At 56.3% G+C, this 15,402-nt stretch overlaps 1 protein-coding gene across 1 annotated transcript; it reads left to right on the forward strand.

The window, feature by feature from the left end:
• Positions 1 to 2,980: 2,980 nt before the first annotated feature.
• Positions 2,981 to 10,650, forward strand: PTCH2 (patched 2). The gene is made up of 21 exons (XM_074221581.1): positions 2,981 to 3,187; positions 3,331 to 3,400; positions 3,550 to 3,641; positions 3,919 to 4,114; positions 4,550 to 4,671; positions 4,803 to 4,950; positions 5,261 to 5,392; positions 5,505 to 5,660; positions 5,768 to 5,860; positions 5,941 to 6,066; positions 6,163 to 6,281; positions 6,490 to 6,838; positions 6,919 to 7,222; positions 7,308 to 7,450; positions 7,629 to 7,809; positions 7,894 to 8,174; positions 8,286 to 8,423; positions 9,204 to 9,346; positions 9,483 to 9,582; positions 9,779 to 9,988; positions 10,085 to 10,650. The coding sequence occupies exons 2-21, from the start codon at positions 3,389 to 3,391 to the stop codon at positions 10,334 to 10,336; spliced, it is 3,297 nt and encodes a 1,098-aa protein (XP_074077682.1). The 5' UTR covers positions 2,981 to 3,187; positions 3,331 to 3,388; the 3' UTR covers positions 10,337 to 10,650.
• Positions 10,651 to 15,402: the final 4,752 nt, after the last annotated feature.

The following is a 15,402-nucleotide window of genomic DNA, read 5'->3' on the forward strand; positions in this document are numbered from 1 at the left end:
GAGCCGCGGGGTCCCGGGGGCAGCGGGGCGCCTTTGTTTTTCCCAAGCTCGCCTGCCCCCCCCCCCCCGCTGCCCCCATCAGTGCGGGGTCTGCCCCCCCCCCGCCGCCTGGGTGGTCCCTGCTCCCTGCCACGACAGAAGCCCCCTCCCTGTATGGGCTCAGCGAGGGCACGGAGAGTCGCGGCCCCCGATCCCCCTTCATCCCCGCAGCGCGCCCCGGGGTCTGAGCCACCCCATCACCGCCTGATTCCGGGGGCGCCAGCACTGGCAGGAGGCGGGGCTCCTCCGTCCGTGCCGCCTCAGAGTGCAGGTGGGCCCGCTGGCCGGCCCTGCCCACCCTCCTCTCCTGCCGTCAGCCCGGGCACCTCTCTCAGTCTCGGGTCGCACCTTTCGTCCTCACCTTCCCCACATCAGTCCTTTTCCTTTATCCTGGCCCGCTGACTCGATGGCGCGGGCTCTGTCTTCTTCCCCTCACGCGCGCCAAGACTCCTCTAGACACGCTGCCCTTTCCCTGGATTAAAAAAAAGATTTGCAAGGAAAACTATTGGCAAATGTGGGCCAGGGGGTTCAGGATGGTCACATCAGGAGTGGCCTGGGTGCGAGTGCTGGTGGCGGTTTGGTCTGGGGACCTTAAAGGAGGAGAGAAGCCTAGAGAGGGTAGACTGAGGAATGGGAGGCGGGCCTCACAAGGGCCTGGATTGCCAGGCTGGCTGGTCTAGACTCTTCAGGAGCCATTGAAGACGTTGGAATGGAGTAGTTAAGATCAGCCAGATGGGTCAGGAATGTGTTGCAGGGCTCCCAATGGTAGGTATTAGAGACCCAAACTAGGGGGGCAGGAGCAGGATGAAAGACCTGGGTGGTCTCTCTGGGAGGGAGAGTGGCATTCCTAAAGCCTGGAGGCATAGAGGGAGGGGCCAGAGAACACCCAAAAGCATTGGGAGGAGGAGGGAGAGCTGGTTTGGGAGGCTCTTCCCGAAGGCTTCTTCTCCAGTTATGCGCCCCCTCATGGGCCTCTCTGGCCTCTTTGCCAGCAGCGTCTAGGCTCTGGTGGGGTCCTCTGTCTGGGTGCTGGGTTGGTGGAGGGTCACGTGAGGAACCTGCCTTATGGCCTCAGACACCATATCTCCCAATAAGAATGCTGTTACCTATGACCCCCTTGTACCTGCTAACCTAGAGAACCTTCAGCCTCACGCTGGGTTAGCCCCCACACCAGCCTCCCTTACTGCCCCCCAAGATTCTTGGGCATACTCAAGGTACACAAGTTGAGTGAGAGCCATCAGCATGAACTGGAGGCCAAGGAAGCGGAAGGTATCTTAGGCCAGTGTGGTGGACCCTATCAGGACAACCTCTGCCAGCTGGAGGACGGTGTCCGGTTCTGCCACAGTTTAGTCTGGATCCAAGACTTCTAGCTGTAGAATCTGGAAAATGCCAGCCACTCCTCATTTTATAGGCAAGGATCTGAGGCCCAGAAAAGTCAAGACATTTCCCCGAGTCACACAGTAAAGTGTAAGTCCAGATCCCAAAGGACATTGCATAATCTGAGGAGTGTCCTGAGGGGGAAGATATACCAGCTGGCTGAAGAGTCTCAATGAAGAGCAAGCCTGAAGGGATTTGCATTGTTGAGGTCTATGGAACATCTCAGAGGAGAAAGGAACATTTCTTCTCTCTCAGTTTCCAGATGCAGAGAGAAGTTTTGTGACTTTACCAGGGTCACCCAGGTAGTTAGCACTGAGGGCAGAATTTGAACCCAAGTACACTTTTAAGATTTGCAAAGTAATTTTCATGTGTGTGAATATATCCGTGTATAAGCTCATTTGATTTTCACAGCTACTCTATGGGTTATGTTATTGTCATCCCCATTTTATAAATGAAGAAACTTGAGGGAGAGGGTAAACATTTTGTCTGGTCTACACATCTAGCAAATATCTAAGGTACGATTCGAACTCAGGTCCTCTGTGCTCTAATCACCACATTGGCTTGGAAAAGAGATGATCCTTGAGGTGAGGGAGAGAAAACTCAGAGGAACTTGGGAGCTGAGCACAACAGTGAAAGTATCGGGGTACATGAAAGTCAGGGGACCCTGAGAAGCTTAAATTCACTAGGAGAAATGCAGAACAGAAAGGCAGATGGAGACACTGCCCCAGGAGGGAGTGAGCTTCTCATCCTCGGGAGGTCTCCCAAATGAGAGAATATTTGTACAATGCTTTGCCAGCTGGTTAGGATGTAAGCAGAGACTGGCACTAGCAGAGATTGCTGTTTCTAAAGAATGGACTGAGGACTTCCGAAAGCCCTAAGAGCTCTGAGGGTCTGGGATCGCCTCCACCATTATTCTCTTTTGTCATTCAGCCCCCTTCTTCCCCCATTTTCAGTCTCTCCCTTTCCATTCTCTCATTCCTTCCCTTCTGACCAGGAGCGAAGACATTCCTGGTCAGACCTCATCTGTTCCCCCAGACGGTGCAGTGGACTCTGCCATCCTTGGCTCACCAGCCATTCTAGAGCCCCTAAAGTCACTTGGATGAGCCCAGACTCCCTAGGGTGGGACCCAGGACCCTCTTTTGTCTCCAGATGCCCAATTCTCCAGCCTTCTCACCTCCACCATCTTCCATATCCCTCCCAGTTATGATTTCCCAGATGAAGCCTCTTTGGTACCTCTAACCGGTGACGCTTCCCTGGGTTCACTGATGCTGTCCTCTGGGTTTTTCTAATTGGATCTTTAACCCCTACCGCTGGGACTCCTGCGACACATTTCTGATCCACCTGGCTTTTCCCCTACTTAAAATTCAGTTCTGATCTTAACTCCTCTCCTCAAAAGTCTTCAGAGGCTTTACCCCCTCAGGTTCCTTGTATCTCTCCCATACCCATGCTTAGTGCAGGGTGCTTCCTGCACAAATAAGGAACCAGACAGAGTGTGTATAGGGTGCTGCCAAGTTCAGGATTGGGGGGCAAGGACAGTAAGCTGACCCAGTACCTTCCTCTTCCTCCTCTGTCTGGAGACAGTGGGCAGCCGGGTGAGCCAGGAGCTACGTTACACAAAAGAGAAGCTTGGGGAAGAAGCTGTGTACACCTCCCAGACTCTGATCCAGACTGCCCATGGAACCAGCCAGAATGTCCTCACACCTGAGGCTCTGGGTCTCCACCTTCAGGCTGCCTTGGCAGCTAGCAAAGTCCAAGTTTCCCTCTATGGAAAGTAAGTCTTGTTGGGGCCTGAGACAAGGGTCGGGGCAGGTCCAGGAAGATTCAGAGCTGGGGGTATCTGGGACCTAGCATGGGGGAGAGGCCTCAATTCAGGGAACCCCCCCCCTCCTGACCTTCCATCTCACCTTCTTGTAGGTCCTGGGATCTGAACAAAATCTGCTACAAGGCAGGAGTCCCTGTCATTGAGAATGGGATGATTGAGCGGGTGAGTGGTCAGCAGAGCCAGGCAGGAGCCTTCCATGATGCTTTGGGCAGTCAGTTGGTAGAGAGTCAGCTAGGGAAGGGTGGAGGAGGAAGGAGGCAGGCAGGTCACCCAGGCAAAGGAGCCTGACTGGGGTGAGCTTTTCTTGGCAGATGATCGAGAAGTTGTTTCCCTGTGTGATCCTCACCCCACTGGACTGCTTTTGGGAGGGAGCCAAACTTCAGGGGGGCTCTGCATACCTACCGTGAGTGACACTGTTTTTCTTCTTCCCCACACTGGGGTAAGGGGGCACCTGGCCATCCAGGCCTGCCAGGAATCCCTTCCCAATCTTAGCCAGGTCTCTACCTCTACTGTGAGTTGGAGGCTTTGGTATCCCCTGCCCTGTTCCCTCTCCTCCAGAAAAAGGCAGTTAAACAAATAATTAAACAAATGAATTTAGGGGGAGAAACCAGAGACAGGGGTGAGGGCCCAGGATTAGAGTAGGCATTCATATAAGTTTTCCTCCCCCTTTCTTGGTCTAGGGGCAGACCTGATATTCAGTGGACCAACCTGGATCCTGAGCAACTTCTGGAAGAACTCGGCCCCTTTGCCTCCCTCGAGGGCTTCCGGGAGCTGCTGGCCAAGGCCCAGGTGGGCCAGGCCTATGTTGGCCGGCCCTGCCTGCATCCTGATGACCCCCATTGCCCAGCCAGTGCTCCCAATCACCATAGCAGACAGGTATGTGAGGACAGGAGAGAGGGATCATGAAAGGGGACCCAGGGACCCCTCCCCAGTAGCACAGCCCATGTGAGGAGCAGTCTTTTCCACCTTACTTCCCTTAATTTGGGGAATTTTCATTTAGAGTTTCAGCTGGGAAATTAGGGGAATGGGAGAAAAAAAAAGACCCAGGCCTGGGTCCTCCTGCCCCCACCCTCACCTGTTGACCAGGACTCAGCCAGGTTAGCTAAGTGGCTCCAACTATTAAGAGACCACACAGTTGGAGAACTCTTGGGCAAGACCATCTCAGACAAAATCTTTCCAAATCAAAGGACAGCTATTAAGATTAGGATTAAAGGAAAGAGAGTTGTCCCTGGGCCAAATCCCTTGGGCATCAAGGCTGCCCATCTGCTCTGCCACCCTGGGGTAGAGCCTACACTCCTGGTCTTCCGGCAGGTCCCAGATGTTGCCCGAGAGCTAAGCGGCGGCTGCCATGGCTTCTCACGCAAGTTCATGCACTGGCAGGAGGAGCTGCTGCTGGGCAGCCCGGTGAGGAGCCCTCAGGGCCGGCTGCTCAGGTGGGGAGCCCCGGAGGGAGGTGGGGCACGGGGTCCCTGCAGCACAAGGGATGGTGCCATGAGGGCTGGGCAGGGGCATCTCTGGGCAGCCAGGTCAGTGATGCCCTCTGTTCTTCTTCCCCCGCCCCCAGTGCGGAAGCCCTACAGAGCACCTTCCTGCTCATGAGCCCCCGGCAATTGTATGACCACTACCGAGGAGACTATGAGACCCATGACATCAGTTGGAGCGAGGCCCAGGCAGGCGCCGTGCTCCAGGCCTGGCAGAGACGCTTTGTGGAGGTCAGCAGGGTGGGCCTAGAGACCTCAGGCCTGCCCTTTCCACCCATCCTTGGCTGGGGCCCTTGAGCCCCTCCATCCCTCTGTCCAACTGCTCACCCTTCATCTCTGCCTCTGTTCACCATTACCCCTTCATCCCCATGTGACCACTGTTGCCCCTCATGTCCATTTGGCCACCATTATACCTCCCTCTGTCTTTGACCTCTCTTCTTCCTTCATTTCCCCCTTTGATCATCATGCCCTCTTCATCCCTCTATCTGACCACTTTTCCCCCCTCATGCCCCTCTGATCATCATGCCCTTGCCTCTTTTAGCTGGCACAACAATCAGTGCCCCAGAATGCATCTCAACAGATCCATGCCTTCTCTGCCACCACCCTGGATGACCTCCTACGCTCCTTCTCTGACATCAGTGCAGTCCGTGTGGCTGGGGGCTACCTCCTCATGGTAGGTGGGCTGTGCCAACTTGCTAAGAGCCCCTGGCTCAGGGCTTTTTGAAGCAGAATGGCCAGGTACCTCCCGATCTCAGCCTGACCCCTCTCTCTCCCCCTCTCCACAGCTGGCCTACGCCTGTGTGACCATGCTCCGCTGGGACTGTTCCAAGTCTCAGGGGGCTGTTGGCCTGGCTGGGGTCCTCCTGGTTGCCCTGTCTGTGGCCTCTGGTCTTGGCCTCTGCTCGCTCTTGGGTATGACCTTCAATGCTGCTACGACCCAGGTATGGCATTTTCTCCAGGGACTGGAAGGTCTGGGCTGATCTTGAAGCCTTGGTCTGATCCCTGGAGCCTCCAGCCACTGACCTGGACCCTCTCTGGCCCTTCCCAGGTGCTTCCCTTCCTGGCCCTGGGCATTGGCGTGGACGATATGTTTCTGCTGGCCCATGCCTTCACCGAGGCCCCACCTGGCACCCCCCTACAGGTGAGCTCCCTGGCTGGTTACCGACCCCCCCCCATGCCCTGCCTTGTGGCAACCTTGGCAACAGCTTTCATCCCTGGCAGGAGCGGACTGGCGAGTGTCTGCAGCGTATGGGCACCAGTGTGGCACTCACCTCCGTCAACAATCTGGTGGCTTTCTTCATGGCTGCCCTGGTCCCCATCCCTGCCCTTCGAGCCTTCTCCCTTCAGGTGAGCAGCCGGAGACTAGCGAGTGGGGGGGGGGGAGCCGGGAGTGGTAGTGTCCACATGGTTCTGAGCCCCCCTCATCCTCGCTGTACCCCTTAGGCTGCGGTGGTGGTTAGCTGTAACTTCACGGCTGTCCTGCTCATCTTCCCGGCCATCCTCAGCTTGGACCTGCATCGGCGGCATCGGCAGCGTCTGGACGTGCTTTGCTGCTTCTCCAGGTATGTGGAGGTGGGGTCCCTGGTGGGGGGGTGGGCACGGGCCTCAGATACCTTCCTCTGCCCACCCCATCTCATGCTCCTTCTGGCTCTGCCTTAGTTGCTTAGATGGGCATTCAGCAGTGAGCCTGTGCCAACCTGAGCCCGGGCCCCCACCCCATCCCACAGAGGCCATGGATGTGTCATGGGGCCCCTCCCGTGTCTCTTCTAGCCCCTGCTCTTCCCGCGTGATTCAGATCCAGCCTCAGGAGCGAGGAGAGGCCCAGAGGCCCAGAAGTGGGGCCCATCTGACAGCTACCGTCCAGGCCTTCGCCCGCTGTGATACTGCTGGTCAGCATGTGGTCACCATCCTGCCCCCTACCACACACCTGGCACCTCTGCCCTCTGAGCCACTGGGCTCCCAGCTCTTTGGGCCTATGGGCTCCACGAGAGATCTGCTGGGTCAGATGGCCGGGCCGGGCCGGGGGCAGGCCTGCCAGCCCCTCCCCTGTGCCCGTTGGAACCTAGCCCGGTTTGCCCGCTGTCAGTATGCACCCCTGCTGCTACAGCCACGGACCAAGGTAGAGATGCTACTGGCCACGGGATGGGGGGAAGGCCCTGGACCTCCTGGGCCATCCCCTCATAGTCATTCTCTCCTCAGGCCCTGGTCCTGGTGCTCTTCGGGGCTCTGCTGGGGCTGAGCCTCTATGGTGCCACCTGGGTGCAGGATGGGCTGACCTTGACCGACGTGGTGCCCCGGGGCTCCAAGGAGTACGACTTCCTGGCTGCCCAGATCAAGTACTTCTCCCTGTATGAGGTGGCGCTGGTGACTCAGGGTGGCTTCGACTATGCCCGCTCCCAGAGGGCCCTGCTGGACCTGCACAGTCGCTTTAGCTCACTCAAGCCCGTGCTGGCGTCGCAGCCCCCCCGAAGCTGGCTGCACCGCTATAGCTCCTGGCTCCAGGGTGAGGCCCTGGGCCTGCCGGGGAGGAGGGGGCCGGGGGCCTAGGGTGGCTGGCCTGAGCCTCCATCTGTCTGGCCTCCCCACAGGCATCCAGGCCGCTTTTGACCAGGACTGGGCAGCTGGTCGCATCACACACCAGTCCTGCCGCAACGGTTCTGAGGATGGTGCCCTGGCCTACAGGCTACTTATCCAGACAGGAGATGCCAAGGAGCCCCTGGACTATAGCCAGGTGGGTGAGAGCTGGTCCAGCGGCAGGGATGGACCTCCAGGGTTTGCTCCCAATGGGGGTGCCGGTCCTGAGGGTGCAGGATGTCCAGCGGCTCCCCCATCCATCTCAACACTGAACTTAGGTCTGGGGAGGTGGAGGGGAGGCTGGGACCTGCCTTCAGCCCTCTGTCCCCTCCTAGCTGGACAAGCGGAAGCTCGTGGATGCAGACGGCCTCATCCTGCCTGAGCTCTTCTACGTTGGGCTGACCGTGTGGGTGAGCAGAGACCCCTTGGGCCTGGCCGCCTCCCAAGCCAACTTCTACCCCCCTCCCCCCGAGTGGCTTCACGACAAGTATGACAGCGCTGGCGAGAGCTTGCACAGTGAGTGAGGAGGGGTCCGGGGGGGGGGGTGGCAGGCCAGGGAACCCACATTGGTTCCCGTGCTCACCCCGACTCCCCCCACAGTCCCTGCGGCCCAGCCCCTGGAGTTTGCCCAGTTTCCCTTTCTGCTGAGCGGTCTCCGGCAGACAGAGGACTTCGTGGAGGCCATCCAGGGGGCTCGGGCGGCCTGTGCAGAGGCAGCGCGGGCCGGCATCCGAGCCTACCCCAGCGGCTCCCCCTTCCTCTTCTGGGAACAGTACCTTGGCCTTCGTCGCTGCTTCCTTTTGGCGGTCTGCATACTGTTGGCCTGCACCTTCGTGGTCTGCACCTTGCTGCTACTCAGCCCCTGGACAGCCGGCCTCATTGTGAGTGCCCCCTTCCCCCATCTGTTGGCCAAGTTACTGTTCAGAGAAAGGGCCATCCCCCCCTCTACTCCCCCTCCTTAATCATCCTCCTCCTCTCCCTCCTCCCCCCAGGTGCTGGTGCTGGCCATGATGACTGTGGAATTATTTGGCATCATGGGCTTCCTGGGCATCAAACTAAGCGCCATCCCCGTGGTCATTCTTGTGGCTTCTGTGGGCATCGGGGTTGAGTTCACGGCTCACGTGGCTCTGGTAAGTGGATGGTCTTTCCCTAGAAGCCTGAGGCCCTGGAGGGTTGTGTGTTGGCCCAGCTCGGAGCTATGGGACCCTAAGTGGCCAAGTCCAGTCTGGGGGCTTCTAGTCTGTCACTGTTCTTCCTAAAACATGTGCCCAAAATGATGGGCACTCGACCTGCCTTCCAGTGAAGGCCTTGATGGTCAGCTTGTGGTCCATCGAAACCCCCAGATCTTTTTCAGAGGACTAGTGTTCAGCCACCTCTTCCCATCTTCTACTTGGTCTAATGATGTTTTTGTCCTGGTTTACAAAAACTTTGTTTTTATCTCCATGAAATTTATCTCACATTATATGAGAGAAAACCTCACCCCCACCCGCCTTGGCATCCATCTTGAGGCCCAAACTAGAAGCGACCAGCCTCATTACATATCCCCTTATCCCAACTGCTGCCCACTTGGTGTGTGGTGTGGCTTTCTGAGCCATCCCAACTATACTTGACCCCAAAAGATGCCAACCAGAGCTGCTTCCAGTGGCCCCTCCCCCTGCCCAAGGCAGGATTCTCCTTTGTGGGGGGCATTGAGCTAGGATTCCAGATCAGGTCCTTGTTGGACCAGGTGCCCCCAAAGGCTCTACCCCCAGGGCCAAAGCCAATCCCAGAGGAGCCCCAGACCCCAGCTCCCTGCCATGCCCCTGGAGGCTGGGAAGGGGCCCTGGGCTCTGGACTGCAAAGGGCTCCCCTTAGAAGTGTCCAGTCCAGAAGCTTAGTCCAGGCCCGTTCTGTGCCCCTTCCTCCTCCAGGGCTTTCTGACAGCCACAGGCAGCCGCGACTCTCGGTCGGCCCAGGCCTTGGAGCACATGTTCGCCCCTGTGATGGACGGGGCCGTATCCACGCTGTTGGGACTGCTCATGTTGGCCGGTTCAGACTTTGACTTTATTGTAAGGTACAGCCATCCCCAGCCCACCTCCAACAAGACCCACTCCTGCCTCTTCCCCAGCCCCTGGGTGGCAGGGCACCACATAGTGCCCCCCGTGGCTGGTACCCTCCTTATACCACAACGCCTCTGATACTTCCCCCAGGTACTTCTTTGTGGTGCTGACGGTGCTGACAGGCCTGGGTCTACTTCATGGGCTTGTTCTGCTTCCTGTGCTGCTGTCCATCCTTGGACCCCCACCCCAGGTGACTGCCCACCCGCCCCATCCACTGCTGTCCACTGTGGGATCCCTTCCCCCCACCTCACTCAGACTCACTTTCCTTGGGGGCATCCTGACCAAGGGGATCCCTCCTCCCTTGTTCACGCTGCCCCACCTGCCCCAGGAACAATCAAGAGCAGGAAGCCCAGCTCTGGACCCACCCTTACCTTCTGTTTCCCCAGGTGTCTGTGCCAGATGGAGGTAGCCACCTGCCCTGCCCTGACCCCGTATCGCTGCCCCTCAGTCCTCCTCACTTCTTCCTGGGCCCGAGCCCAACCTTCAGGGGTCCTGAGGCAGGAGCGGGGGATGCCCCCAGCACCTTCATCCTGCCCCCAGCTCACTCCCATATCCTGGTAGAGGCCAGCAAGGACCCCAGCTTCCCAACCATCACGGTGAGTTGGAGCGGCAAGCACACCATAGTTGAGGTGGTGTGAAAGGCCTTGGCTAAAACCTCCCGGGGCTCACGCTGCCTTCTGCCTCCCCCACAGGTGGTACAGACGTACAAGGACAGCCCTTCTGGCCCTGGCCTCCCCTCCCTTGCAGCCACAGCGGGGAGTGAGGCCCGCTGGGGGCCGCACGCAAGCCCTGGGACCTATACCACCGTGACGGCCTCAGTCACTGTGGCTCTGCACCCACCACCACTGCCGGGCAGCTATGTCCAGGAGGTCTCTGAGGAATCCAGGCACCCTATGGGCATGGAACCCAAGGGACCCAGCAGCCTCTACACCAAGCAGCTGTGATGCTGCAGGGGTCACCTGCCTCCAAGAGAGGAGAGCAAGCGTGCACGTGTGTGTGTGTGTGTGTGTGTGTGTGTGTGTGTGTGTGTGTGTGTGACCGACCACCTCCACCCAGGCTCCTCCACAGCTGCCCTGAGGGCCTCTGGGAGACCTGCACAGGTGCCTCCTCCTTTCTCCTGAAGGGTGGGAGGCCCAGCTGGAGACTCAGTCTGTCCATCTGTCTGTCTGTCCAAACCTGCCCCCAAAATTATTTATATGAAGAGGTTTATTTTTGTAAAGCTGATAACTCGGCTGTAAATCTTATTTTTAAAGAGTAAATATATACATATCTATTCTCTATACCCTCTGGGATGCCTCTTGGGGTTGTGGGGTACAGTTGGGCGGCGCGCCATGGTCAGGAGCCTGGCTCTGAATATGGGGCCTTGGCCAAGAGTTGGCTGCAGCCCCGGAACCAAGGCTGAGACTTGGGGGTGCCATCTTAGCCCTTCAGGATGGGCTGGGAAAGGCTGGGTCTGCTTGTGGGGAGGGTCAGCAGCCCTGGATAGTAGTGCAAGTCCGGCTCTGCCGGCCCCAAGGCTTCAAGCACTCCGCCAGTTTTCCTCTGCCCCCCTTTGCCCTGACCTGACAGAGGAGAAAACCGAGATCAGGAAAGGGACTGGGCCTTGCCCAGAATCCTCCAGTAAGTCTGTGGCCTGGCAGGGACTCCGATGCTGGTCAGGAACCTCCCAGGCCATGGCTCCCTCAGAACACTCTCTGTGGGGCCGTTCCCCAACTGATCCACAGGAGCCAGTCCCCTCCGGTCCTGCCGGTGCTCTGCCTGTTGCCGGGGGCTGGCAGCTGGGCACCTGACTGGGTTGGGACCAAGGAGGCATAGGGACCCAGGCTCGCCTACCAGTGTCTCCCTGGGCCACCGTGGGCGCAACTTCCCAATGAGGCAGCGTGACTGGAGGCAAGAAGACCAGAGTTCAAATTCAGATACTGACTGTCAACCTCTCTGGCCTCAGTATCCTCATCTGTAAATAGAGGATATTGGACTCGATGGCTTCGAGTCCATCTTCCAGCCTTATGGTTGGGCTCTTTGACCACTTGGAGCCCATTTGTGGGCATGATTGCCAAACCGTAGAAATGCTTGCCCATTTCCATGGCCACCGGGGTGGAAGCCGACTCCACCTCAAGACAGGTCTCTGGTCAGTGACCCCAAGTGCCCGCCCGAGCAGTCCTGCTTAATACAAGGGGTTGCCCAGCTTCCAGAGGCGGCCCTGGCCAGGCCTCTGCTCCTGGTGCCCTCAGGAAGCCGTTCTCCCAGGGGACAGCTGCCGATAGGGCGGCAAGAGTCAGCGGAATGGTCCTTCCTGCCCTGGGCTGCACCCGAGAGCGGGAGCACCTCCTTCCTCCTCCAGCCAGGAGACCTCCAGAGAATCATCCTCAATCCTCTCCTCTGTAACCTTTCACTTCTCCCCCTCTGCTGCCTCCTCACGGGCCAAACGCCCCTTCCTCAGTGGAGGCCTCGGCTTCTTCCCTGCTCTCTCCTGACTCTCCCCTTCTGACCTCGTCATTCAGTGAAACCATCCTCATCTTGGAGCTTTCTGCAGCATCTGGCTCCTCTTCCTCCTTCCTCCTCCCTCCTCTTGGTCTCTGCCTCTCTATTTCTCTCTGTCTCTGTCTCTGTCTCTGTCTCTGTCTCTCTCTCTCTCTCCCTCTCCACCCCCCCCTTCCTTTCTTCTGGGAAGGACTCTCCTCCCAAAGAACCGGAGCCAGCTGATGGTGTGATGGTGCTGCCTCCCCTCCTACACATTTCCCATACCCGAGGAAGCTGTGAAAAGGCATCAGTAGCTCTGAGTCCCCTCCCAGAGATCACACTGGGCCAGGCTATTATGGCCTGTTTCAGTATTTCCCTTCCCTTATTTTTAGACATTTCAACAATAATGCAAGTGTGTTAGCAGCTTAACCATATCTTATTTACATAAAATATATCATGTCCATTGAGATACTTAGGATTTACATGTTTAAGCAAGGAAGGAAACTGAAAAAAATTCATTGCCCACCTGGAGGGGAAAGGCGCAGTTCCCTAGGAAAAGAGGGAAAGGGGGGTGGGTACCCACTCCACATACCTCATTCTCCCTGCTCCCACCTCTCAGTGCAGCCTGACTCTGAGCCTGCATCCCCTCACTCACCCTATCTTCCCCTCCCATTTGCGCCCTCTGCTGCCCCCAAGGTCAAGGTCCACCTCAGGAGGGGACCCAGAAGAGAGGAGGCTGGGAAAATCGGCCTGATCCATCTCCTTGGCAGAGCCCTTGGTTCAGAGTTGGAGGCCTCATGCTTGTTCACAAGGGATAAACTGGAGAGAGGGGATTCCAGTCCTTTCCATTGACCCTTCCTGGCGCTCTGGCCTAGGGCTATTGTGGGAAATCATGGAAAGAGCTCCCAGGGGAGGCCTGGGTGTCTTCTGACTCCAGAATCAGTGTTTTCCTGCCTTCTGGGGTTGGCGCATCTTTCTCTTGGGGTGCCCAGGCAGTGCCCCAGACAAAGCTCAAACCTGATGAACACAGAGAACAGCCTTTTCTAAGAATAGCTGGTCCAGAGCAGGCCACCGATCCCCAGGAGGTGTCTTTTAAAGGTGGCACATTGCTTTGTTATTCAATCATTCAATCATGTCCTTTTCTTCATGACCCTATTCGGGGTTATCTTGGCAGAGATACTGGAGTGGTTTGCCATGTTTTTCTCCAACTCGTTTTACAGGAAACTGAGGCAAATGGGTTAAGTGACTCACCCAAGGTCACACAGTATAAAGTCTGAGGCTGGATTTGAACCCAGGAAGATGAGTCTGCTTGGATGCAAGCTCAAACTATCCACTATGGAGGCCACCTGGCTGCCCATAATAGCTGGCACAGAGCCTTACGTAGCTAAGAAAGTCTCCGGCATTCAGAGGTAATAATGATAAATCTGTGCCCACAAACCCCCTCAGAGTCATGATAAAGGCCTGCCCCCGGGGGTGCCCTCAGGTGGTCAGCTAGGAGAGTCTGGTTCAAGTTTCACCTTTGCCACTTTCCATATGTAGGATGGTTTATTTTTCCTGTATTTTTCTTTTCTTAATTTTTTTTTTGTTTTTGCACAAGGCAATGAGGCTAAGTGGCTTGGCCAAGGCCACACAGCTAGGGAATTAATTATGAAGTGTCTGAGGTCACATTTGAACTCAGGTACTCCTGACTCCAGGGCCAGTTCTCTATCCACTGTGTCACCTAGCCACTCTGCCTGCATTTTTCTTGAGAAAGTCTCTAATCTTCCCTGGCCTCAGTTTCCTCATCTGTGAAATAAATGGGTTTTACTCAGGTACCTCAAAGATTCTTTCCAGCTCTAAGATTCTGAGCACTTGGGCATCACAAAATCTTTCCCAAAGAGCTGGAAGTGACCTCAGAGGGAGGAGGGAAGGAACAAGTATTATTTACCAGGTCCTATGCTAAGGGCTCAATAACTAATATTTGATCTCTTTAAATGTCACTGTGTCTGGCCAGAGAGAGTGCCCAGGGTCACCAGGCTGTACAGAACAGCAAGTCCTCAGCTTGCCCCCCACCCATTTGTGTGGTCATCCTTGAGGGAGACACTCACATGCCAAACTAGGAAAGAGAAATGATAGGCCCAGACAGGTGTCTGCTAAGCCAGTGGGGAACAAATGAATGAAGAATGAAGAAAGGAAGCATTTATTAAGCACCTTCTAGAAGCAAAGCACTAAGGCCAGTCCCTGGGCCCAAGGAGCTCCCTGCCTACCAGGGAAACAACTCCTAGGGAAAGGTTCAACTGCATGATCAAATGGAAAGGTCGAGTCCTTAAGACATGGAGCAGGGGCCAAAGGCCTTGCCTTGAATGTTCCTGCCACTTCCTGGCAGAGTCAAGGAACTTTCCTTGCTAGGTTGTTCCCCCCCCCCCCCCCCCGGCTTTTGCAAGGCAGTAGGTTTAAGTGTCTCACAGCTAGGTAATTATTAAGTGTCTGAGGTCGGATTTGAACCCAGGTCCTCCTGACTCCAGGGCCGGTCCTCTATCCACTGTGCCACCTAGCTCCTCCTTTTCTAGGTCTTCTTGCAGGAAGAATTGCCAGGCTTCTGGTAAGATTAAGGTGGAGGGCATGGAGCAGGCAAGGCCCCTGGCTTCAGGGGCTGATCTCCATCCTGGCTGACTTGCCTGGCCCAGGTTGCCTCCTGCAGGTGGGTCTTGTCTGCTTGGCCCAGGGCAAGAGCAACCAAGGGATGTGTGGAGGGGGGTATGGAAAAAAAAGAGAGGGCAGGAGGGGCTGCTCCCAGGGGGCAGTGAGTTGGCACAACTTGGGATGGGTGCAAACAATTCATCAGCATGGGAACACAAGGTCTTGGGTGGGAGGAGTGATTTTTTGAAGTCACTCACTGGAGGAAAAGTTAGGGGAGCCTGAGGATGAAGGTAAAGGAGGTTAAGAAGAGACACAGGTGGAGAGCTGCCACCCACCTAGATGAAAGGGAGGGAAGGGCCCTGGGCCAGGCCCTGGAGGAGGATCAGATGAGGCTGAATTCCCACAGAGATACAAAGGAGGCACAGGGATGGTTCTGCAGCCTATGGCAGGATTGGGAGGTGGGGAATTGCTGCCCAGGGTTTACCTGTAAATATTTAACAATTGGCTCATTTAAAAAAAAAAAAAGGTAGGCCCTGACAGACACACTACGAAATTTAATCTGAATTATTAAAATTTTCCCTATCATTTTCTTCTGGTCTGGATAACTGACAAGTAAGTCAAGTTCAGTGGTGTCTAGGTGGCCCAATGGATTGAACACCGGCCCTGGAGTCAGGAGGACCTGGGTTCAAATCCGGCCTCAGACACTTAATAATGACTTAGCTGTGTGGCTTTGGGCAAGCCACTTAACCCCACTGCCTTGAAAAATCTAAAACAAAACAAAAACCAAAAGTAAGTCAAGTTCTGATTTGTACGTTTGGGGATTTCCAAGGTATAAAGGTCACACTGAACATTTAATAATCAGCTTCAGTTCTAGCTGGCACATTTACTAGCACCTCTGGGTGCTGCTAGCTCTACCTCCAGGTGAGGGATG

The sequence above is a fragment of the Macrotis lagotis genome, chromosome 2 (assembly GCF_037893015.1).
Source record: "Macrotis lagotis isolate mMagLag1 chromosome 2, bilby.v1.9.chrom.fasta, whole genome shotgun sequence".
NCBI classification, from domain to species: Eukaryota; Metazoa; Chordata; class Mammalia; order Peramelemorphia; family Peramelidae; genus Macrotis; species Macrotis lagotis.